Raw genomic sequence first — 26,554 nt, 5'->3', positions numbered from 1 at the left:
TCCGAAAACAGATTGGCTTAAACTCATGGCGGAGACTGCATCTTATGAATCAATGATAGCAAACTTTTGTATGATATGCCAACACTTTCTGAATTATATATAAGCGACCGGACGTGCAGGTGAGAAGCTAGGGCTGAAGTTAGAACAGATGTGTAATGGGGGTTTTATTTTTAATGTATTATTATTATTATTATTTTTTGCCGTTTAATATTCCACTGATATGGTTGAAAGGTGCTGCATTGTTAGGTGTTATGTTTTTGTTAGGTATTATGTAATGGTGTAATGTAATTTAGATGTTTTTAAAAAATAAAAATAACTGCAGGCTTCCACGTCGCCGTCTTGTCTAATTGCGAGGCTAAATGAAACCGCTCAACTCAGGCACTCTTTTAGAAGGTGATCGTCTTAAATGGAAAATAATCTCTCCATCTCACCAGAGGAAAGATAATATGTTTTCCATAATGCACAGGTGTAAGGAGGGTTGGTACTTAACCCTTAATAATAGATTAGAACCTAATGTTGTATTTTAAGTAATAGACAACTGTCTGCACAAACAGCTGGCAGCGCCTGGCTCTGAGGTATTTGCCGTCAACACTGACAATGAATGGTGTTGGCACCTTGTCTTTCTGTGTTTCAGTACTCTTTGGCCTCTAGGGCCTGGGCTATAGTAAAGGTATTTATGCTGGTATAGAAAGGGCTTCATTAGAGACATTTTAAATTGATTATTTGCTCTGCGGGTGTCTGGGTGCAGTGTGTGTGTCTGGGTGCAGTGTGTGTTCGCTCTGTGCCCGTCTCCCCCTTACCTTTGCTCTGCGGGTGTCTGGGTGCAGTGTGTGTGTGTGTGTGTCTGGGTGCAGTGTGTGTTCGCTCTGTGCCCGTCTCCCCCTTACCTTTGCTCTGGGGGGGTGTGGCGGTGCGGTCTCGGAGGATGTTGATCTGGTGCACGGCGCCGTAGGGCTCAAACAGCTCCTTGAGCTCGGTTTCTGTCCAGGAGCGAGGTATCTGGCCAACGAACATCTTGATGGAGTCATGGTCAGGCGTTTCCAGGTTCTCAATGGAACCGTTCATCTTGCTGCCGTTGCTGTGGAGGAGAGGTGAAGGATTATTAGACTGTACCAGAACCTGGGTCCACCAGTCAGGACCTGAAATATACTTTTGGGTCCACCAGTCAGAACCTGAAATATACTTTTGGGTCCACCAGTCAGAACCTGAAATATACTTTTGGGTCCACCAGTCAGAACCTGAAATATACTTTTGGGTCCACCAGTCAGTGTGGCTGGTACAGTTGCCTGGCACTAAAGCAGTTAAGTCGTGCTGCAGTATTACCAGAATAATTGCTCCCTAGCGATAATTTGTCACATCTGTACCACGTTTATTTTTTTACATACATTTTAGAACACGTAACTAACAAGTCTGGCTGACAGAAAAAAAGAGCAGACACTGATGAAAATAATCACACATCCTCTCCAAAATGACTGGACAATCCCCCATCTTTAATCATTGAATGTATGCTAAACGTGTGTTTGTCGTCAGGCGTATTAATTTGACAGGCAGCGGCTAGTCACAAGAATGAAGTGGGGAGTGTGTGTTTAATATTGATCTAATAGTTTGTACTTTTAATCCTTGTTTTAACCTTTAGCTTTCTAGTCGGTTTTATTTACCTTTACCAGCCAATGAAATAGTACTTCAACTTGCACTGTTTTATAAACAATTCAGCGAGACGGTAACACAAGCCACACCACCCCCCCCCCTGCTCTCTTCTCTCAGGGTGGGTCAGCGTCAACACAAGGCAGCTCGACGGGCCCTGAGAGGAGATCAGCATTCTCAGGGTGATTAAGTTAAGGCTAGACTTGGACTGATTAAGCTTAGTACTCTACACAGCACAGGAGCATACCTCACAGACCCCCACTAGGACTTAGAGACCACGTCGTGAGCGTACCAGTATCAAACAGTTCACTACAACACAGCAGAAGCCTCTCTGAGGACATGCCTCCACTGAGCTAGGCTGCATCTCAATCTCTGACCATAGCCTTCCTGACTCAGCCAGGCTGGACTCTGGTCCTACATTTAGCTGGGAGGGAGGGGAGTTCGTTGTGATTATGGCCCTACAGCGGGGTTCCCCAACTGGTGGCCCGCGGCTAAAAATAAAAACTGGAAATCAACTCGAAGTGATTTTAATTAAAAGAAATCTGACGCATGCTAGATTTGAAATGACCGTTTTGTCTTTTTGGGCTTCTTGCAGCCTACAATTTTTTTTAATTAAGCCCCCCTTGCCACCAAACATCCATTTCAGAAAAACAATGAAAAATTTAAAAAATGATCGGCCCGTGGCTGAATCGAGTTGATCCCTGCCCTACAGTCTCCTAGGTACAGGTAATGCCAACGAGAAGTTATAATTCACTCACAGCAGAGCACACATGAGCTTGAGGAACACAAGTGTGTGTGTGTGGTGTACACACAGCCAGATGATGAGCAGAGGGACTCCTGGTGGATAGCAAGCTGGCGAGACACACCAATTAATTCTAATGGGATAGTAAGCAGAGGGCCTGAGGAAAACAAACAGGGTTAAGGTGACTAGGCTAAATTTAAATGATAAAGGGTAAGTATACAGACCTTTGGACACGAGCCATCCATCTCTTACACACACAGAGCCCAAACGCTCGGCCGACACACCAAGGGACGACCTAAACGACATGCTTACTGACAAGTCCCTTAGCGATTCTTCCTTTGGAAATCCAACTCTTAGAAAACACCCAAATCCAATACTTGTTAAGTAATCACACATATTTTAGGGTGGAAAAATAGAGGCACAAACCAGCCTACTGGAGTCAATTCATCCAAGCAGCTATTCACCGCTACAAAAAATATATATACACATTTCACACACACACACACACACACACACACACACACACACACACACACACACACACACACACACACACACACACACACACACACACACACACACACACACACACACGACTGAAATTGGAAGCATAAGACGCTTTACAGTCCACACAAAGCCATGGGGCGACTTCACTACCCCCGCCACCCACCCTGACAGCTAGCTACACAGAATCCTCTCAGCAGGAAGGCCCTAGCACAGTAGGGTCAGTCAGCACAAATTGAAAGATAGCAGGCCGAAAACACAGGAAGGACTGAACTTCTCCAAAAAAAGACAAAAAAACTCCTTTTGTATTTTCGTTACATAATGTTTTATCCTCTAAAAACAGTTCAGTAAGCAGAGGATTGTTGCCTGTAAACCATCACCATGTCACTCCTCGGGTATTGGTTTGGTTGGCAATGGAACAGGGAGTAACCTACCAGCGTTCCATAGACATAGAATTCTTAGAATGGACATCCCCTATTCCAAGTCAACCTACCGTGATAGCAGGTTCCATTCTACAAATAATTTTTCTATGCCATCCCCAGCACAGCAGCAGGGGAAACAAGCTTATATTGTTCAGATGCTGGAGAGGACACTTCACAGATACCCTCCACGATAACAATGGGCCTTTAGTGAGTCAGAAGGACGCTTTGTAATCCTCCCACTTAACGCTACGTCTAACTGAAGCAGCGGGCATTGTGTCGTGAGACACCATTATCTAGTAACCAGACAGCCTGACGCCATTTTGCTGAGTGACTTGCCTTCTGAACTCGTACATATGTACAGTGCAGTCGGAAAGTACTCAGACCCCTTGACCTTTTCCACATTTTGAAACATTACAGCCTTATTATAAAATGGACAAAAAACTCTTCTCAGCAATCTACACACAATACCCCATAATGACAAAGCAAAAACAGGTTTAGACATTTTTTTTTATATACATTAATGATATACATCTTATTTACATACAGTAACAGTCCAAAGTCGTGTCCAGGGTTTCTTTATTTTTACAATTTTCTACATTGTAGATTAATGGTGAAGATATCAAAACTATTAAATAACATATGGAATCATGTAGTAACCCGACCTCAAACCAATTTATTTAACTAGGCAAGTCAGTTAAGAACAAATTATTATTTACAATGACCGCCTAGGAACAGTGGGCTAACTGCCTTGTTCAGGGGCATAACGACGTTTTTACCTTGTCAGCTCGGGGATTCGATCTAGCAACCTTTCGTTACTTGTCCAACGCACTAGGCTACCTGCCGCCCCAACTGAGATGGTTGAGTTGGACCGAGTGAAGGAAAAGCAGCCAACAAGTGCTCAGCATATGTGGGAACTCCTTCAAGACTGTTGGAAAAGCATTCCAGGTGAAGATGGTTAAGAGAATGCCAAGAGCGTGCAAAGCTGTCAAGGAAAAGGGTGGCTACTTTGAACACGTTTTTTTGGTTACTACATGATCCCATATGTGTTATTTCATAGTTTGTCTTCATTATTCTACAGTGTACTTTTTATTTTATTTTTTAAATAAAGTAAAAATAAAAGAAAAACCATTTAATGAGTAGGTGTCCAAACTTTTGACTGGTACTGTATTTCAGACCCTCTATGAAACTTGAAATTGGCGCATCCTGTTTCCATTGGTCATCCTTGCAAGGTTTTTACAACTTGGGAGTCCACCTGTGGTAAATTCAATTGATTGGACATGATTCAGAAAGGCGCACACACACCCGTCTATATAAAAGTTTCCACAGTATACAGTGCATGTCAGAGCAAAAACCAAGACGAGGTTGAAGAATTTGTCCGTAGTGCTCCGAAACAGGATCATGTCAAGGCACAGGTCTGGGGAAGGGCACCAAAAAAATGTCTGCTGCATTGAAGGTCCCCAAGAACACAGTGGCCTCCATCATTCTTAAATGGAAGAAGTTTGGAACCACCAAGACTCTTCCTAGAGCTGGCCGCCCGGCCAAACTCAGCAATCGGGGGAGAAGGGCCTTGGTCAGGGAGGTGACCAAGAACCCGATGGTCACTGACAGAGCTCCAGAGTTCCTCTGTGGAGATGGTTGGCCTTCTGGAAGGTTCTCCCATCTCTGCAGCACTCTACCAATCAGGCCTTTATGGTAGTGGTCAGACAGAAGCCACTCCTCAGTAAAAAAGGCACATGACAGCCCACTTGGAGTTTTCCAAAAGGCACCTAAAGGACTGACCATGAGAAACAACATTCTCTGATCTGATGAAAACAAGATAGAACTATGACCTGAATGCCAAACATCACGTCTGGAGGAAACCTGGCACCATCCCTAAGGTGAAGCGTGGTGTTGGCAGCATCATGCTGTGGGGATGTTTTTCAGCAGCAGGAAATGGGACACTAGTAAGGATCGAGGGAAAGATGAACGGAGCAAAGTACAGAAAGATCCTTGAAGGAAACCTGCACCAGAGTGAGGTCCCAACACAGCACCATTTTGCTGAGCGCCTTCATTCTCCTACATGTACAATCAAGATTTTTTATTTAACTAGGCAAATCAGTTAAGAACAAATTCTTATTTACATTGACAGCCTGGCCAAACCCTCCCCTAACCCAGACGACGCGGGGGCAATTGTGCGCCGCCCTATAGAACTCCCGATCATGGCCGGTTGTGATACAGCCCGGGATCGAACCAGGGTCTGTAATGACGCCTCTAGCACTGAGATGCAGTGCCTTAAACCGCTGCGCCACTCGATACAGACACAGCTGCCTGTCACATATGATTATCTTGATAACTATGCATGTGGTGTGAATTAGAGCTGGATGATATGGCCAAAGAGTCAAAATATTTATACAAATAAAAACTACACTATATTTGTTTTTTCAATAATAAAAAGTTCAACATCTCACCCATCTACACACACATCTCATAAATTACATGTTTAGAATTTTCTTCCACAACGTGTTGAAAAGGAAAAACAGAACTCATTTAAATAAGCACTCACACGCGAGTTAATACTTTATAGAAGCACATTTGGCGGCGATTACATCTTTGAGTCGTCTTGGGTGTGTATCAGTTTTGCACATCTGGATTTGGGGATTCTCCTATTCTTCCTTGCAGATTTTCTCCAGCGCTGTTAAGCTCGATTGGGAGTGGTGAATAGCAATCTTCAAGTCTATCCACAGATTTCCAATGGGATTCAAGTCTGGGCTTTGGCTGGGTCACTCAAAGGGACTTCCACATTCTTCTTCTTTAGCCATTCCCAGGTTGCTTTGACTGTATTCTGGGGGGGGTCATTGTCCTGCTGCAATGTAAATCTTCACCCTCATTCTAAGGTCGTTGGCACTCTGCAGCAGGTTCTCATCAAGGATTTGCCTGTATTTGCCTTATGGTATAGTTTCTGCTTTGACATGCACTGTCAACTGTGGGGACCTTTTATATAGACAGGTATGTTTCTAAATCATGTTCAAACTATTGAATTGGCCACAGGTGGACATCAATCAAATTGTATTGACATCAAGGACAATCAAAAGGAAATTGGATGCATCTGAGCTCAATTTGGAGTGTCATAGCAGAGAGTTGTGAATGCTTATGTAAATTAGATCTGCATTTAATATATTTGCTAAAATGTCTAAAAACAAGTTTACACTTTATCATTATGGGGTATTGTGTGTAGATGGGTGAGAAAAAAAATATTTGATCCATTTTGAAATCAGTCTAACAAAACGTGAAATAAATCAAGATGTATGAATACTTAAGGCACTGTAAATGCTAAGTGATCTTTAAAAACATGGGGCCGTCCCCATTCTGATTGTTTTACTGTCCAATTAAAACGTCAACAAAAATAATTCCTTGAGGAAACTTAATGATTAGTCACTTGAGGGCACTCTCCAAGTAAAGGGGGAAAGAGAAGGGGATATTCCATTTTAAAACAGAAGTCTCCAAAGTATCCAATAAGAAGAAAACACATGTGCCCTTTTAAGTTGCAAAGCGTTTTGCTACATATGTTGTACCCCAATGATTACGACCCAGACCATGGAAAGACTGAGGCCAGGCGGCCCTATGATGTGGCAGGTGACCTGTCCCAAAGACACCCGGGAGCAGCTGACGCCTGGGCTCCAGAGGACTCCAAGGCACAAGTCTGAAATTAGCATACCTGCTGTTGCTCTTCCCATAAAATAACATGATTTACCGGGACCATATGCCTGACCTGGCCGTTCGCTGTGGTCTGACCGCAGAAGCATGTCAGCTACACTGCTGCTGCATCTTTCCTAGAAGCTCCCATTATAGCGAGACTGTCATGGAGGCAGCACCAGTCGCCAATATAAGGCTATATACTCTAGACTACATGTCAACCATCTTCTCAAAATGTGTCACCTGGTGTCGTTGGGTTCTGTATGAATCCTAAACTAATGGAGCATTAACACCAACCAGTTTAACTTAGGCTTGTATTCTAAGGCTTTTCCTTGGCTGGGATTGTTTGATCACTCGACTCTACCTAAAAAAATTATTATTATTATGTTTTAAAATTCATAGGCCCATCCACACCCTGTGATATCATGCAGCGTTGCTTCATGTTTTGGTTCAATCCATAGTTGTGGTAAAGGGAGTTTGTAAATAGCCATGTGAACAAGAGGCTCTCCCTCGTTGGGTTATAACTGATGCTCCCTTCCCTCCGGAGTCCCTTGGCAGTAGGAGACGGCCTTAGGTTAAGGTCACAGGGCTATGTCGCCTCACAACGGTTAGATCACACAGGCAGAGCGTGATGCACCACCTCTCACTCCAGCAAGGCACATGACAACAAGCAACACAGAAATAGCAGCAGTTGGTTTCTGGTGTGTGTGTGTGTGTGTGTGTGTGTGTGCGCGCTAGCCCCAGCACTACAAGGCTGTAAACCACAACGATTACATTAAATGACGACACACAGGAAGGGCAGCCTGCACCTTGAGTCACTACAGCAAGGCGCAACACACATTCTTCAGTCTGATATCTCATCTGAATTCCATACAAGGTGCTACAGACTGCTGAAAGGACTGTTGTCCTGGTCTATAAAATCAGTACATCGGTGCTCTGATGAGGGCCCCATTAAAGACGTTTTCATCACAGCATTAACTCCAATTCTGCCTCAATATGGCCTCATTTTCATTGTTGCATTTCCCCTGATGAAGACAGATGTGTCCAATCAGGCTGTGACTAGAGCCCCATGTTAACAGGCTGTGACTAGAGCCCCATGTTAAACAACAAGCAGCCAGGGCCTGACAACAAGACCTACCCCATTAGCTTCTAATCTCATGGAGAGTCCCCGGTGACCGTAGTTATGGATTGAAATGAATAAGTGAGTGTCCCCAGGTGACTGTGATTAAGGCCAAGGGGATGCAAATTAGGAGGCGAGTCAGGGTGTGAATGGATGCATGAATAAAAAAATAAATGTAAAAAAAAAAAAGGACAATCAAAATGTCTCCAGAATAACGATTCAGAGTAAAGCAGGTGTGAGTGAATGCTCTAGAATGTAATAGGAACCTGGCTGAGGATGATCCAAATCAACTGTGGTCTGGTCACACCTCATCCAGCTGTGCTAGTATGAAAAATTATGCATCAGGCGAAGAGAAGCTTGTTGGCAGGAGCAGCAACAGCGGGGTCAGAGCCTAGATCCAAACTGAATTATGGGATCCAGGCTAGTAGTGATGGGTTCCTCAGGGGAAAAACTAGCAGCATATTGGAGACCCAAATACACTGAAGGTAGACCCAGGGGTTCCTAGTCTGCTGCTTAGAAAAGCACTCAATATAAATAATAATTAAATAAGATACTAGTGTAGCTGTTAACCTGTTATGGCTAGGGGGCAGTATTTTCACAGCTGGATAAAAAAAACGTAGCCGATTTAATCTGGTTACTACTCCTGTCCAGTAACTAGAATATGCATATAATTATTGGCTTTGGATAGAAAACACTCCAAAGTTTCTAAAACTGTTTGAATGGTGTCTGTGAGTATAACAGAACTCAAATGGCAGGTCAAAACCTGAGAGATTCCTTTAATGTGCTTCTCCTTGAGCCACTCCTTTGTTGCCTTGGCCGTGTGTTTTGGGTCATTGTCATGCTGGAATACCCATCCACGACCCATTTCAATGCCCTAGCTGAGGGAAGGAGGTTCTTACCCAAGATTTGACGGTACATGGCCCCGTCCACCATCCCTTTGATGCAGTGATGTTGTCCTGTCCCCTTAGCAGAAAAACACCCCCAAAGCATAATGTTTGAAGGTGGGGATGGTGTTCTTGGGGTCATAGGCAGCATTCCTCCTCCTCCAAACATGGCGAGTTGAGTTGATGCCAAGGAGCTCCATTTTGGTCTCATCTGACCACAACATTTTCACCCAGTTGAACATCTGAATGATTCAGAGGACATTGGCAAACTTCAGATGGGCATGTATATGTGCTTTCTTGAGCAGGGGGACCTTGCGGGAGTTGCAGGATTTCAGTCCTTCACGGCATAGTGTGTTACCAATTGTTTTCTTGGTGACTATGCTCCCAGCTGCCTTGAGATCATTGACAAGATCCTCCCGTGTAGTTCTGGGCTGATTCCTCACCGTTCATGATCATTGCAACTCCACAAGGTGCGATCTTGCATGGAGCCTCAGGCCGAGGGAGATTGACAGTTATTTTGTGTTTCTTTCATTTGCGAATAATCGCACCAACTGTTGTCACCTTCTCACCAAGCTGCTTGGCGATGGTCTTGTAGCCCATTCCAGCCTTGTGTAGGTCTACAATCTTGTCCCTGACATCCTCGGAGAGCTCTTTGGTCTTGGCCATGGTGGAGAGTTTGGAATCTGATTGATTGCTTCTGTGGACAGGTGTGTTTTATACAGGTAACAAGCCGAGATTAAGAGCACTCCCTTTAAGAGTGTGCTCCTAATCTCAGCTCGTTACCTGTATAAAAGACACCCGGGAGCCAGAAATCTTTCTGATTGAGAGGGGGTCAAATACTTATTTCCCTCATTAAAATGCAAATCAATTTTTAACATGCGTTTTTCTGGATTTTTTTGTTGTTATTCTGTCTCTCACTGTTCAAATAAACCTACCATTAAAATTAGACGGATCATTTCTTTGTCAGTGGGCAAACGTACAAAATCAGCAGGGGATCAAATACTTGTTTCCCCTCACTGTATGTCGTGAAGCTAATAGCAGTGACGATATTACTGTGCAACTCCGGTAGGGCAATATCTGAAAAATAGCACACTTGGTAGTGTGTACCGGTGCTCGGCCAGTCGGCGAAAGCCAACAACACCCACGACGGAGAACGGTTGATTGTCAAGGGCAACGAATTCTATTATTTTTGCTTTAATAGATTTCACCTTTAAGATCATTTCAGCGAGACAACTCTTTCAAATGACTGCCCGACTTGTTGACTGCTCGATCCACACAGCAGACATTGTGGGCTAGGTTAGGAATGCTGCGTGGCACGTGTAGCGCAAAATTTTGTTTGGCGTTATTACGTCCTGTACCTACGTTATATAGGTATGCACGGTAGCTTTGACATCGGGTTAACGTCAGCGTTAAACTAGACACCGGGCCGATACCGTTGGCATTTTTAGTTAATATCGTCCGACTCCGATATGTTCACCGATATACCATGCATCCTTAACAGTTATGCGCTCCTTCCAGCGCTTCTTGGAACTGTCAGTCACCAGCTAGCTAGAAGCTTTCTGCTCCACTTAGGCCACTGTCCAAGAGGGAGAGGTCAACCTGCCTACACACTCCCCTGGTTCCCGAAACCTATCCAACACAAATGCCTCAAACAGTACGGGACTATACAGAGCCGACTATACAAATCTAACACTGAGCATGTAATGTGAAAGTAGGCTCTATTTCCTGTCCCCGTGCTCTATAGAGCACCAGCTAGGTCCGGGACGACACCACTAACGCAATATTTTTCCTGCCCAAAATTACAAATGAAGCATACAAGACTCAGGAGAACGGTTTAAAGTCGATATAGGCCACAGCATACACAGTTTGATCTAAGTCTACATCTTCAGCCAAACTGGTTTTGGACCAGAGCAGACAACTTTTTATTTTTTTATTTTTTATTTAACCTCGATACAGGGTGCATATCCAACATCACACCAGCACAACAGGTGACAAGCCAGAATGGAGCCCTCTCAGCCGGCAACATCTGTCTGCACGGCTCCCTTTCTCCCTCTTGAACACACACACCATGAGAACAGCTGGTCACCACCGTCAGCCCCAGGACTCTGTGCCAAGAGGCCACACTTTGAGATCAGACAGCCAGCTCAAATTTTATTAGTCACATGCTTTGTAAACAGGTGTAGACTAAGAGTAAAATGCTTACATACGGGCCCTTCCCAACAATGGAGAGGGAAAGAAAATGGGGAAATAAAGTAATATATACAACGAGTAAAGATAATGTGGCTATTTACAGTACCAGTCAAAAGTTGCCACCTACTCACTCAAGGGTTTCATTATTTTTAAGTTGTACAGTAATAGTGAAGACATCAAAACTATAAAATAACAGAATCATATAGTAAAACTGTTAAACAAATCAAAATACATGTTATATTTGAGATTCTTCAGAGTGACCACCCTTTGCCTTGACAGCTTTGCACACACTTAGCATTCTGTCAACCAGCTTCATGAGGTAGTCACCTGGAATTAGAGGTCGACTAATTATGATTTTTCAACGGCGATACTGATTAGAGGACCAAAAAAAACAGATACCGATTATATAAAGTTTGGAATAATGACTATTACAATAATGAATGAACACTTATTTAACTTAATACCTAAATAAAATCTATTTCGTCTCAAATAAATAATGAAACATGCTCAATTTGGTTGAAATAATGCAAAAGCAGTGTTGGAGAAGAAAGTAAAAGCGCAATATGTGCCATGTAAAAAAGCTAACGTTTAAATTACTTGCTCAGAACATGAGAAAGCTGGTGGTTCAATACTCCCAGTTAAGAAGTATTAGGTTGTAGTTATTATAGGAATTATGACCTGGCAACTATCTCTATACCATTTGTATTTCATATACCTTTGACTATTGGATGTTCTTATAGGCACTTTAGTATTGCCAGCCTAATCTCTGGAGTTGATAGGCTTGAAGTCATAAACAGTGCTGTGATTCAAACATTGCTAAGAGCTGCTGGCAAAGCAGTAAAGTTTGAATGAATGCTTATGAGCCTGCTGCTGCCTACCACCACTCAGTCCGACTGCTCTATCAAATCATAGACTTAATTATAATATAATAAAACACAGAAAGGCTTGAAGCCTTTGGCCATTAATATGGTCAAATCCGGAAACTATCATCTCAAAAACAAAACATTTCTTCTTTCAGCAAAATACAGAACTGTTCTGTATTTTAATCGAACGGGTGGCAACCCTAAGTCTAAATATTGCTGCTACATTGCACAACCTTCAATTTTGTCATAATTATGTAAAATTCGGGCAAATTAGTTCGCAACGAGCCAGGCGGCCCAAACTGTTGCATATACCCTGACTCCGTGTGCAATGAACACAAGAGAACTGACACAATTTCCTTAAATAATATTGCCTTCTAAGCGTGAATTTCTTTTAACTAAATATGCAGGTTAAAAAATATATGCATTGTGTATTGATTTTGAGAAGGGCATTGTTTGTTTATGGTTAGGTACATTCGTACAACGATTGTGCTTTTTTTCGTGAATGTGCTTTTTTTAAATTAATAAACATCACCCGTTTTGGCAAAGTTGGCTGTAATTCGATGATAAATTAACAGGCACCGCATTGATTATATGCAACGCAGGACAAGCTAGTTAACCTAGTAATATTAAATCAACCATGTGTAGTTAACTAGTGACTATGTGAAGATTGTTTTTTTGTTTTTTTATAAGATAAGTTTAATGCTAGCTAGCAACTTACCTTGGCTCCTTGCTGCACGCGTAACAGGTGGTCACAGCCTGCCAAGCAGTTTCCTCGTGGAATGCAATGTAAATCGGCATCCAAAAATGCTAATTACCGATTTGTTATGAAAACTTGAAATCGTCCCTAAATAAAATCGGCCATGCCGATTAATCGGTCGATCTCTACCTGGAATGCATGTCGATTAACAGGTGTGCCTTGTTAAAAAGTTAATTTGTGGATTTCTTTCTTTTGTAATGTGTTTGAGCCAATCAGTTGTGTTGTGAAAAGGTGGGGGTGGTATACAGAAGATGGCCCCATTTGGTTAAATACCAAGAACAGCTCAAGTAAGCAAAGAGAAACGACAGTCCATCATTACTTTAAGACATGAAGGTCAGTCAATACGGAAAATGTCAAGAACTTTGAAAGTTTCTTCAAGTGCAGTCGCAAAAACCATCAAGCGCTATGATGAAACTGGCTCTCATGAGCACTACAGGAAAGGACTATCGTTGCTCTTTGCTTACTTGAGCTGTTCTTGCCATAAAATTAACTTGGTCTTTTACCAAATAGGGCTCTCTTCTGTATACCACCCCTATCTTTTACAACATAACTGATCGGCTCAAACGCATTAAAGAAAGAAAAGACTTTCCACAAATTAATTTAAATGCATTCCAGGTGACTACCTCATGAAGCTGATTGAGAGAATGCCAAGAGTGTGCAAAGCTGTCATCAAGGCAAAGGGTTGCTACTTTGAAGAATCTGAAATATATTTTGTTCAACACATTTTTGGTTACTACATGATTCCATGTGCCATTTCATAGTTTATGTCTTCACCATTATTCCACAATGTAGGAAATAGTAAAGAAAGAAAAACCCTTGAATTAGTAGGTGTCCAAACTTGACTGGTACTGTAAGCAGGGTACCAGTACCGAGTAGATGTGCAGGGGTACGAGGTAATTGACTAAAAAGGCAGCAGGATAGATAAACAAGTGACAAGTCAAAACAGTTACTGCAAAAAAAGGGTAAATGCAGATAGATAACCAAACTACACCCGACAAAAATATAAATGCAACATGTAAATTGTTGGGACCATGTTTCATGAACTGAAATAAAATACATTTTTCATACACACAAAAAGCTTATTTCTCTCAAATTCTGTTAACAAATCTGTCAGTGAGCAATTCTCCTTTGCCAAGATAATCCATCCACCTGACAGGTGTGGCATATCAAGAAGCTGATTAAATAGCATGGTCATTACACAGGTGCACCTTGTGCAGGGGCCAATAAAAGGCCACTAAAATGTGCAGTTGTCACAACACAATGCCACCAATGTTGCGGGAGTGTGCAATTGGCATTTTGACTTAAGGGATATTCACCAGAGCTGTTGCTGGAGAATTTTATGTTAATTTCTCAATCATAAGCCGCCTATGTCGTTTTAGACTCCAACTGGCCTCACAACCGCAGACCATGTGACCACGCCAGCCCAGGACATCTACATCCGGCTTCTTCACATGCAGGATTGTCTGAGGGGAGGGGGAGTGCTGAGGAGTATTTCTCTGTAAAAATACCCTTTGGTGGAGAAAAACACATTCTGATTGGCTGGGCCTGGACCCCAGTGGCTGGGCCTACGCCCTCCCAGGCTCACCCATGGCTGTAACCCTGCCCAGTTGTGAAATCCATAGATTATGGCTCAATTAATTTCAAATTGACCGATTTCCTTATATGAACTGTTCCTCAGTAATATCTTTGAAATTGTTAAGTTTATATTTTTGTTGGATGCCAAGCAGTTGCCATAAGAAGCTGTTCAGGTTATGTTGGTTCCAGACTTGTTTAATAGGTACTGCTTGCCGTGTGGTAACAGAGAGAACAGTCTGTTGGCTGGAACCTAGGGCAGTCCCCGGAAGAAAACAAATCTTTGTTGACCAAGAGTCGTGTGTTCTTTTGACCAATCTACAGGTAGAAATTTTACAGTGTGTATTTCTCCATTATTAGGACACAGCCTATGTTTTAAAGAAATCAACCATATGTAGGCTACTGGGCTTGTCTGACTCTAAGCACACCGATTAAATAATTAAGACAAACAACTCAAGAGGGAGCTAGAGATCAAGATAGCCTATCCAGCAGGGAAAAAAACCTGTTCCTGAATCTCCTCCCACTGCTGCTGGCTTTCGCAGATTCTGCCATTACGCTCACGAAGTTGCCGGTAATAGGATACACCAGGGGTCCGCAACCCTTTCCATTTGCAGTGCCAATTTGTGTCACCGTTTTTAACCAACCTGCGTGCCAGTTGGTTAAAAATAAAACACTGCAGCTGGAAAATATCCTGATAAAAAAAATCATCACATTGCCTTCTCATGGCTTGTCTGCAAGGAACTTGAAACATTGTATCAACAATCAACTTCATCCAGCCAGAAGCTTGCACTAACAAACTTGCAACATTATATAAATAAAAATGTTTCCCCCTAGGCCTACTTTGGGAAGTTTCAACTGGATCAGCACATAACCACTCAGCGTGAAGAAAATATAAAAAAAGTTATCGAAAAGGAGAGGGCTGCAATGATTTTTTTCAAATAGGCTACATTGAGGAAGTATTTTCAAAGGACGTAAAAACAGACTTGATTTACTTGCCATTTCAGGTGAAGAAAACATTTCGTTTGAGAAGCTACACAGCTTATTAGTGGTGGTGAGTTAAAGACAATCAGAAATAGTAATCAGATCCCCAAATGGGCACATTTATAAGCCACATTTGCATGCAGGCCAGCTAGCCTAGCTGGCCCACTTCTATGCATAATCAGGCCAACATCCTTACTCAACATTGACAGGAACGCTCCAAACACAATAAATTGACAACTCGTAAATAGAACAAGTGTAGCCTAGGTTGTGCGCTCCGCAAACAAAGTGTCCACTAAGACAACGAAAACTGCAAAAGAGAAATAATATGAATGCATTAACAGAAATTACAGTAAACAAACATATTCTAGATTCAAAATTATGGGAATTAACGGTAAATGTACTACTGGTGATGCTGTTGTGCCATCCAAGCGGCATTCACAATGGATTAGGCCACTGAGACAGGCGTCAAAACATTGACCCAACAAAATCGGTGAGTCGACTAAATGGAGTGAGCCCTACATCAAATGAAATTTGATTTGTCACATACACGTTTAGCAGAAGTTATTGCGGGTGCAGCGAAATGCTTGTGTTTCTAGCTCCAACAGTACAGTAATATCTAGCAATAGACATGTCTAAAGTAAAGGAATTAAGAAATACAAATATTACGGCCTTCCTCTGACACCGCCTTGGTATAGACGTCCTGGATAGCTGGGAGCTTGGCCTCAGCGATGGACTGGGCCTCTGTAGCGCCTTGCTGTCAGATGCCAAGCAGTTGCGATTCCAAGCAGTGAAGCGGTCAGTCAAGTTGCCCTCACAAATGGTGTAGCTGTAAAAACGTGAGGATCTGAGGGCCCTTGTCAAATCTTTACTGCCTCTAGGAGGAGAAAGCGGCATTATCATATCCTCTTCCCGACTGTCTTGGTGTGTCTAGATCATAATAGAACCATAGTGATGTGGTCAAGAGCCTTGACCCAATCCACCACAGCCCTGTTGATGTGAATGGGGGCATGCTCAGCCCTCCGTTTCCTGTAGTCCACGATCAGCTCCTTTTTGTCTTGCTGAAGTTGAGGGAGAGGTTGTCCAGGCACCACATTGCCAGGTCTCTGACTCCCTCCCTATAAGCTGTCTCATTATCATAGGTGATCAGGCCTACCAACGTCATGTCGTCAGAAAACGTAATGTTGGGAGTCGGCCGCAACCACACAGTCCTGAGTGACCAGGAAGCACTCGAGGGGACTAACCACGCACCCTTGAGGGGCCCCCGTGTCGAGGGTCAGCATGGCAGATGTGTTGTTGACTTCCCTCACCACCAAGGGGCAGCACGTCAGGAAGTCCAGGATCCAGTTGCAGCATTCTCACATAGGTGTTCCTCTTGTCCGGGTGGCAGTGGCGGTTCTAGACTATTTCAACTGGGGGGGGCCAAGCTGGGGCCAGTTGTACTGTTAGAGGGGCCAGTTACATTAGACGTTATTGTTGTCATATCGTTTTCTTCACTGCATTGCAGGCATTAGCAGGCAAAAGACCATGTTCATAATCATCATCGTTGCAACTGTCTAATAACGGATGTAAAAAAAAAAAAAAGAACTATAGCAAAAATGAGTTATGCAAAAATGATTTCATACTCCACATTTAGGGGGGCCACAAGGGGGTCCAAAATTGTTGTCACAGGGGTACTGCCCCCCCCCCCCCCCAGAACCGCAATAGTCATATAGACAGGTTCCTTTGGCGTTTTTGGTACAGGATGGCGCTGCAATGGATAGCTGTTGTTTTACGGGCTCCTGGCCAATTCCGCAATTTTGTGTTTTTATTTGTGTCGATAAACTTGTGCATAATGTTTCCACCATCGTTTCCTATGACTGAATAAATCTTCTAAACATCAAAACAGAAACCACTAACCTGGATTTGGATGAAGATTCTACTTCAACGTTTCGGCGGCGCAGGATGTACTGCTCACCCCGGACAAGGCCCCAATACCAGAGACTCTGCGTAAGATGCCAACGTGCGGGCACCCTGACGAAACTACATTGGAAAATAAATCTGCCTCTACCCTCTGAGACTATTCTATCAACGGGACCTGAAGAAATGGAATATCCTATGTTCCTGAGTCGTGGCTGAACAAGGACAATATACATATAGCTGTTTCTTATGCATCTTCAAGACCGTATGACAGCATCAAGGGGGCAGGAGTGTGTCTCTGTTAACAACTGGTGCTCGAGCTCTAATATTAAAGCAAGGCTCAAGGTTCTACTCGCCTGAGTTTAATACCTCATGACAAGCTGTAGACCATACTATTTACCAAGAGAGTTTATGTATACTTTTCATAGCAGTCTATTATTTTTTTTAAATAATAAATCAGTCAGAGTCCACAACAATGGGATCACAGCACCATCAAATGTAGCTTAGCCCAGATAACACAGTGTGTTCCAAATGCCACCCTATTCCCTACATAGTGCACTACTTTTGAACCAGGACCCATAGGGTAAAAAGTAGTGCACTATATAGGGAAAATGGCACCATTTGGGATGCTTCCCATGTCAGTGTTCGCTGCCAAAGGATCACACTTAAGCCCAGATATTCACCATCTCACTGTCCTTTATCAGAGGCTCAATCAAATCACAGAACACAGATGAGTTGGGTTGAGATTGCGTCACCTGTGTGTGTGGGTCCAAAGCCAAAAGATGAGATTCCTTTCATTTCTATAGTCCCAAACCACTGCTCTGCTAAGCTTTAGACACACAATCATGCAAGTGCCAGATAACCATGATAACCATGATGACCTTTGCACTCACTTAATCATCCCTCGTTTAGGTCACCTTTTTTTCCCTGTGTGTATTTCAAATGCATGTAGTTACTAGAGTATACTTGCTGTATGATGTTGACCTAGTGTGTGATAGGCGGGGATCACAGTAACATCATTCATAAATCCACACAACAGATGTGCGCTGGACAGGTTAGAGGTCGAAAGAGTTCCCATGAGGATTATGACAGACCTATTTGTAGTAGATACAAAAAACAAAAATGGATTCCCTGTCGCTTAATGCTTCCTACTTGTCATTCACCATGTTTTTACTGCAAATCCATTTATCAGCTCATTTAATAATCAATATCGGGCTAAGGAGGCTGCTGTAAACATGTTTAAGTATGTAGCTAAATAGGTTATGTTTCAGTTTCATGAACGTTACAGGGCCAAGCCCATTTCTAGAGCTAACTATGGGAGGGGGAGAGTGTACTCTCCCCGAGCAACGGACAGCCTTGAGCTGTATACCCTTTATATGGCTGAGAGTTAAAATCCAGTCATGGTAAGCCGAATTAGCCTCCGGGCATTTCTAAAACAACATGTATGCGTGTTGTTGACTGGCTTCTTTTGCTAACAATCTATTATTTCGGCGGTCACAAGATGTCCATTAAATTACTCAATAATATACCACGTGTGTTCCGCAAGCCACCCTACACGAACCTCCATTACGGGAAATCGATCGCTAACGAGGAACTACGTTCGCTACTCGCTACAAAAAGAAAACGTATTTAGTTGCCTGCCCCTCGTGAAAACATCGAGTAGAAATGCATTTACTGTGTCGTGAAAAAAAAAAAGCATAACGTTTACATTATAGCGAATTATGCAATACATCTACTTGATATCAAAATCGTTGCAATTGGGTCGAATTTCGTGTTTGTTTTGAGCCATTTTCTATCATGGCCTACCTGTTACTGAACAGAAGACTCCGTTGCTTCCCTCTCTGTTCCTCTATCCGCTCAAGCAAGCGGCATGAACAAAAAAAAATCAAAAGGGCGGCTGCCGCGTGTGCTGGTTTTTCCTCTCACAGTAACCACGCCGAAACACACAAGCAATTCTTTCTAACTGGCTATGTTAAAAAAAACACACACACACTTTAGAATGACGACTACCTAGTCCGATAATGTCTGGAACATGTTAACTCCGGAAGCACATGTCACTTCACTAGCATTTCCTTAGCCAAGAAGTAAACATTTTTTTCCTTCTTCAGCTAGCTAGCAAGCTAGCTACCCATTTCACTTGCTATGTTACTCAGGCATGTCGGTGAATTGTCTCGTAAAATTATCAGTGCGTTGAAATGCAACTTTTGTGGAGGTTAGTTTATTTATAGGCAATTAATGCAACGACAACAAAAAAATATATTTAAAATGTCAGTTATTACAATCTAATAAACAGTTACTTACGTTGTATCTTCCGAGCTCATCATCAACCGGCTTTCTACCATCCTATCTGGATGAAAATCCAGACCACTGTACGTCGAAGTCATTTTCACGAGCAACAACCAGAACCCACCACGCTGTAGTCAACAATGAAAGTGAGTGAAATCGCCTCGAGATTCAACTCCTGCGCGACCACAAGAAGCAGCGGGACAGGTGCAGGGAGGGGGGCTTATTCTAGCCTTCTACTCAGAGCAGCAGCATGCGAATACTAATCATCAATCGTTTGACATTCGTATTCTGCAATCCCCAGCTAATTTCTCCTACAGGCGCGCAACTGGGCGGATTCGATTATGTTGAACCGCTGGGCCCCGTTCTGTGGCCCATGACGTGAACGGCCAAAAGCGGCGATGGAGGAGCGCCTTTCAAATCGAACAATAACAGAAACATACATCTCTTTACCGTAAAATAAGATATAATTTTCTAACCAGTTTTCATTGGGAATCCAGACAAACCGTTTTTATTAAAAGTAATCACTTTTGCATGTGAACACACAGAACCCTACGCATTACTCCACATGCTTATTTACTTCACTTTTGTTTTAAGGGGACTTTGAAATGGGCACCTGGCTGACGCCCGGGAGGCAGCCCAGCTCCAAAACGAATGCAATCAATTTTCCCCATGTTGCGAAATACGTCTACCCAGACCAGGTTAATCGAATCCCCTCACTGTCAAAGCGACTGCAGATAGGGATAGCTAGAGAGGCGTGGCCACTTCCATTACATGTCAAGTATGTAAAAATAATGTAGGCTAGGCTAGTCCAGTCATCTTGGTTTACACTTCCACAGAATCCACAATGTGTTTGACTATTTTTTGTCAGTCTATTTAAATTAGGCTACACAAGTGTCTTCACTCACAACAACCAACCATGGCTCTCAATCTGACCTAAATGATGTGTTTGGGAAATATGGAAGGTGTTGATCCAAGGACATGAAGACCCCCACGTTCCCTAGCTAGACTAGTACAGACCCAACACAGATGATAGCAGAAAGCAATTTACATTTTGTAACAGAGGTAAAATATTATGAGAGAAAGGAAAAGTATACAGCAACCCAAACACCTTCCTTGAACCTTGACTACAGACACAATACCATTTGTGAGAGAGGTTAGAGAGTATAGGCTATATGGCAAACCCATTCCCTGAGGAGTCCTTAGCCCAAGCACTTCGCTATTGCTGAACCAATCAAGTAAAAAAAAATCCCAGGCATCCTGAGTCTTTGATACATTCCAAATGGCACCCTATTCCCTACAAAGTAGGGGCCCTGGTCAAAAGTAGTGCATTACATAGGGAATGGGGTCTATGGGCCCTGGTCAAAAGTAGTGCACTACATAGGGAATAGGGTGCCATTTAGGATGTACACTTTGCTTCTATAGAAGTCACAGTTCATGTTCCCCTTTTGTGATTTTGCTGGTGTTTTCCTGGGGGGGAGGAGCCTGTCTTTCTTTGTTGAACTGGACTTGCCAGGCGAGGTCTTCCTATATTAAAACCACTCCGAGGGGGGCTGAAACCACGGTTGTCAAGTACTGGTTGTACCAGAGCAGAAGGGAGGAGAGCAGGGGTGTATTCATTAGGCACCAAATGGATTTTTTTTTACTGAATCACAGAGGGAGGGAGGGGCTACCTGAACTTGCCTAATAAGAAACACTCGTTTTGGTTTGCTGTTGCAAAATGTTTTGGTATGTTGTGGCCTAATGAATACAACCCAGAGCAGAGAGAGAGTTTGGTAGCCTCATCAACTGGACAGGAATTGTTCATTATAGCATTCGCAGCAGCTTCACATTTACATCCCCCCTAAAATAATATTGGGAGTGACTCAGTCGCACTGATAAGGAATATCCCATTTATGAAACCCCAGTTAATCCTGTATCCATAGCCATTTTCAAGGCAGACTACACTGCAGTTTGTGTTTATGTTAAGCAGAGTTTAAAAGAGCTTTGCTATGCATTGCCTACATACAGTTGAAGTCGGAAGTTTACATACGCCAAATACATTTAAACTCATTTTTTCACAATTCCTGACATTTACTCCTAGTTAAAATTCCCTGTCTTAGGTCAGTTAGGATCACCACCTTATTTTAAGAATGTGAAATGTCAAAATAATAGTAGAGAGAATGATTTATTTCAACTTTTATTTCTTCCATCACATTCCCAGTGGGTCAGAAGTTTTACATACACTCAATTAGTATTTGGTAGCATTGCCTTTAAATTGTTTAACTTGGGTCGAACATTTCGGGTAGCCTTCCACAAGCTTCCCACAATAAGTTGGCTGAATTTTGGCCCATTCCTCCTGACAGAGCTGGTGTAACTGAGTCAGGTTTGTAGGCTTCCTTGCTCGCACATGCTTTTTCAGTTCTGCCCACAAATCTTCTATAGGATTGAGGTCAGGACTTTGTGATGGCCACTCCAATACCATGACTTTGTTGTCCTTAAGGCATTTTGCCACAACTTTGGAAGTATGCTTGGGGTCATTGACCATTTGGAAGACCCATTTGCGACCAAGCTTTAACTTTGTGACTTGATGTCTTGAGATGTTGCTTCAATATATCCACATAATTTTCCTGCCTCATGATGCCATCTATTTTGTGAAGTGCACCAGTCTGTCCTGCAGCAAAGCACCCCCACAACATGATGTTGCCACCCCCGTGCTTCACGGTTGGGATGGTGTTCTTCGGCTTGCAAGCCTCTCCCTTTTTCCTCCAAACATAATGATGGTCATTATGGACAAACAGTTCTATTTTTGTTTAATCAGACTAGAGGACATTTCTCCAAAAAGTACAATCTTTGTCCCCATGTACCGTAGTCTGGCTTTTTTTATGGCGATTTTGGAGCAGTGGCTTCTTCCTTCCTGAGCGGCCTTTCAGGTTATATCTGTATAGGACTTGTTTACTGTGGATATAGATCATTTTGTACCTGTTTCCTCCAGCATCTTCACAAGGTCCTTTGCTGTTGTTCTAGGATTGATTTGCACTTTTCGCACCAAAGTACGTTCATCTCTAAGAGACAGTACGCGTCTCCTTCCTGAGCGGTATGACGGCTGAGTGGTCCCATGGTGTTAATAATTGCGTAGTATTGCTTGTACAGATGAACGTGGTACTTTAAGGTGTTTGGAAATTGCTTCCAAGGATGAACCAGACTTGTGGAGGTCTACAATTTTTTTTCTGAGGTCTTGGCTGATTTCTTTTGATTTCCATGATGTCAAGTAAAGGGGCACTGAGTTTGAAGGTAGGCCTTGAAATACATCCACAGCTGCACCTCCAATTGACTCAAATGATGTCAATTAGCCTATCAGAAGTTTTGAAAGCAATGACATAATTTTCGGGCCGTGCGGATGTTTTCTGTAAACCATGACTTCAGTTTGGGATATGTACATATGGTCACTGTGGGGACAACATCATTGATGTACTTATTAATGAAGCCGGTGACTGAGGTGGTAAAACTCCTCAATGTTATCTGATGAATCTCTGAACATATTCCAGTCTGTGCTAGCAAAACAGTCTTGTAGCTTAGCATCTGCTCTTCATTGGACCACTTCCGTATTGAACGTGATTTAAAGGTGATCTAGAGTTTTTTCGCCTCTAATTGCACAGGTGACATGCTGGTAAAAATGAGGTAAGACGGATTTCAGTTTCCCTTCAATAAAATCACTTGCCACTTGGAGCTCCGCCTCTGGATGTGCATTTTCTTGTTTGCTTGTGGCCCTTTACAGCTTGTTGAGTGCAATCTTAGTGTCAGCATCGGTTCGTGGTGGTATATAGACAGCTGTGAAAAATATAGATAACTCTCTTGGTAAATAGTATGGTTTGCAGCTTATCATGAGGTATTCTAACTCAGGTTAGCAAAACCTCGAGACTTCCTTAAAGGTATACTTTGGGATTGTGGTAATGAGGTCATTTATCTACTTCCCCAGAGTCAGATGAACTCGTGGATACCATTTTATGTCTATGTGTGCAGTATGAAGGAAGTTAGAGGTAGCTTCGCAAGCCAACGCTAACTAGCGTTAGCGCAATGACTGGAAGTCTATGGGTATCTATATGCAGAAACCCATAGACTTCCAATCATTGCGCTAACACTAGTTAGCATTGGCTCGTGTAACTAGCTCTAAATTCCTTCATACTGGACACAGATAATTGTGACTAATAATATTAGATCTCCAAAAATCTCATTAAGAAAAGAAGATACATTTCAACAGTAGTCTCGTGGAATCCGACGAGTTAGTCTGAATATTGCAGCAGTTAAGAGAGTTGAGCCAGTAACCAAAAGGTCACTGGTTCGAATCCCTGAGCCGACTAGGTAAACAAATCTGTTGATGTGCCCTTGAGCAAGGCACTGAACTCTAATTGGTCCTGTAAGTCGTTCTGGATAAGAGTGTCTGCTAAATGACTAAAATGTACTAAATATAGTCAAGTCTGGCATGGGAGATCTGCTGTGAAGCCTTCAGTAAAAGCCTTCACTTGCCACTTGGAGCTCCACCTCTGGATGTGCATTTTCTTGTTTGCTTGTGGCCCTTTACAGCTTGTTGAGTGCGATTATGGGCATAAAAGGAACATATTGTGCAGAGATAGTAAAATAAATACTGTTTTATTGTTGCAATGGAAGTATGTTGCCGCCTCTCTCAGTGCTAGCTTCCCATGTTTAATCCATCAGATGATTACTATGATAATCTTATTGTAATCCCTACACATACCATGCCTTCCTTGTTTACATCTTTTCTATTGTATCCCTCTGTAATGTGGGACGATCCAGACTATTCCTAGCCCCTACGAATCAATTCATCCAGCATTTGATTTGCACCTCTTCTAAACCAATGGTGGAGCGGGTCAAGTAAAAATAGGCCAACTGCACAGAGCAACCCAAATGGGTTATGTCACGTCTGTTTGTATATGTCGCCATAAACTTGCTGCCTGCCTGCCTGCCTGCCTGACTGCCTGCCTGCCTGCCTGCCTGCCTGCCTGCCTGCCTGCCTGCCTGCCTGCCTGCCTGCCTGCCTGCATGACTGCCTGCCTGCCTGCATGACTGCCTGCCTGCCTGCATGACTGCCTGCCTGCCTGCATGACTGCCTGCCTGCCTGCATGACTGACATACTTACTCTTAGCTCTGAAAGCATTTGCAGAATGGCAAACAACTGAAGCTGGCGCTCTCAAAATGGAGAAGGAGAGGATATGAGTATGACTCAATGTTGTAATCTAATCTGAAAAGAAATGCACAGCGTCGTAGCCTGGCTGTAACGTTGGTTAACACAAACCTTATCAGAGTAGCTTGAGTTTAGGTTTGTGGTACTGGTTTATGCAAATTCCTTATTGGCTAATGTAAATTGTCACGTGCCTTGCAGAAGATAGCTCAGAGTTTATGCTGATTTTGACTAGAGGTGTTAGAGACAGGATGGATGAACTTGTTCTAAGTACTCTGCCCTGTACTTTCCAGTGGCCTGTCTGTCATTTTCAGGAGGTAGAATTCTGTTTGCGTCACCGACAGCCTGACTGACAGAGCCCCGTTTCTTCAGTTGTTAACTGTGAATGAGAGTCGCACCTATTTTTCTCTTCGACCCATTTATTTTTCTTCCATTTATTTTCATTTCTGGGTGACCGTTGACCTTCAGAAGGGACGTCCTTTAATTTAGATGATGTTAATACATTAGTATTGAATACACAATTCTTTGGTTTTTAAATCAGATAATATAATGTTTTTTTTTTTTTTTTACACAATTTATTTGATGATAACTTCAATCAATAGGACTAATAGGTGCGTCCTGATCATATCTGTCTGTTTCTTAAAGATGACGGAGCAAGGGTGGATTTTCGGGCAGAGGGGGGAGATTTTCCCCCAGATCACAAGTTAGATTGTGTCTCTTTTCTTTCAGTGAAAAACATACACATCATAAATCTACCCTAACTCACCATGGAATGGGAATGAATACTGCAAACAATGAATCCATCCTATCACAATAGACATTATCCACCACCGCAGGAACAAAGAAGCATTACAATCACTGACTATAGCTCCAACCACAACCACAACTACAACAAAAGCCAGCCAGTTTAGATCTGATTCCTTCTGAATGAACTAGGGGCCAACCCAACATCCAACCAACCCGACGGACGTACCTCAGAGATCCTAGGTCCTCATTCCTGACGGGGACACCAGCGGCGGAGGCAGAGGGGGGACAGCGCATGTTGTTAACATACAAGCTCTGCACCAGGGCTAGATCCGACGAGTGTTCCAACATCGCACGGTGCTCTTCCAGAAAAATCCAACTTATTGTGTGTGTTTAAATGGCCACTTGTCTTCTTCTCACTCTTTCTCCCTCTCTCCGGGTAGCCTATTTCTCTCTCTCTCTCTCTCTCTCTCTGGCTCTGTCTCTCTTTCTCTCTCTCTGTGTCTCTCTCCCGCCCCCCCCACCCCCTCTCTTTCTCTCCTCCTCTGGTTTAGTGCAGTAGAGCACCCCCTTCGCTAACTGGCGTAGCTGAAATAATCCTTTTTGACAGCTCATCGTGGGCTAATGCATTGTGTCGCCCGCAGCAGCCTGGTTCGCAGGCTGCAAAGCTGCGGCCACAGTAGCACTCTTCCACTAATTGACACCCGTATTAGGAAGAGTCCAGGAAATTGGACAGGGTTGGTTTGTTCCTACTGTCACACTGGGCACACTAGGAGACATGGGGCAAAGAAGTGGAAACTTCTGAATAATTTGCCCATGGATCCTTGGATCTGGTTTTCACTGAGGTCCTGGGGTTCAGGTTGTTGTGGCACGATCCCTGTTTCATGTTTTGCATGTATTTTCAATGATGCCTGGATACAGGAGAAATACAGTATAAATGTAGTTCAAACCCACGTCAAATGTAGGTCAAACCCAGGTGTTGTTGTGATGAAGCACATACATGGAAGCTAAACCCCAGGTGCACTTGTGGCAGGAAGTTTGGTCCAACCACAGTCTCTGGGTCCAACAAGGGAATCAATACAAAAAGAGTAGCACCACACT

General features: G+C 43.0%; 1 protein-coding gene across 13 annotated transcripts in view; it reads right to left on the bottom strand.

Moving 5' to 3' along the window:
• Positions 1 to 25,945, bottom strand: part of LOC106561659 (CUGBP Elav-like family member 2) — a 55,759-nt gene extending 29,814 nt beyond the window's left edge. For 5 of the 13 annotated variants that reach the window (XM_014125821.3, XM_014125818.3, XM_045688479.2 and 2 more), the window contains exons 1-2: positions 25,683 to 25,939; positions 888 to 1,078 (exon numbers count right to left, since the gene is read on the bottom strand). In XM_014125821.3, the coding sequence (XP_013981296.1) occupies positions 888 to 1,078; positions 25,683 to 25,804 (313 nt within the window). In that variant the 5' untranslated portion in view covers positions 25,805 to 25,939. Of the gene's footprint in view, positions 1 to 887; positions 1,079 to 19,053; positions 19,328 to 19,548; positions 19,861 to 25,682 lie in introns of those variants that run through there. The other 8 variants (XM_014125817.3, XM_014125819.3, XM_014125820.3 and 5 more) reach the window with 5 other exon arrangements.
• Between the last annotated feature and the right edge of the window lie 609 nt (positions 25,946 to 26,554).

The sequence above is a fragment of the Salmo salar genome, chromosome 10 (genome assembly GCF_965601325.2).
Source record: "Salmo salar chromosome 10, fSalSal1, whole genome shotgun sequence".
Lineage (NCBI taxonomy): Eukaryota > Metazoa > Chordata > Actinopteri > Salmoniformes > Salmonidae > Salmo > Salmo salar.
This window is presented reverse-complemented; position numbering and strand designations above follow the sequence as displayed.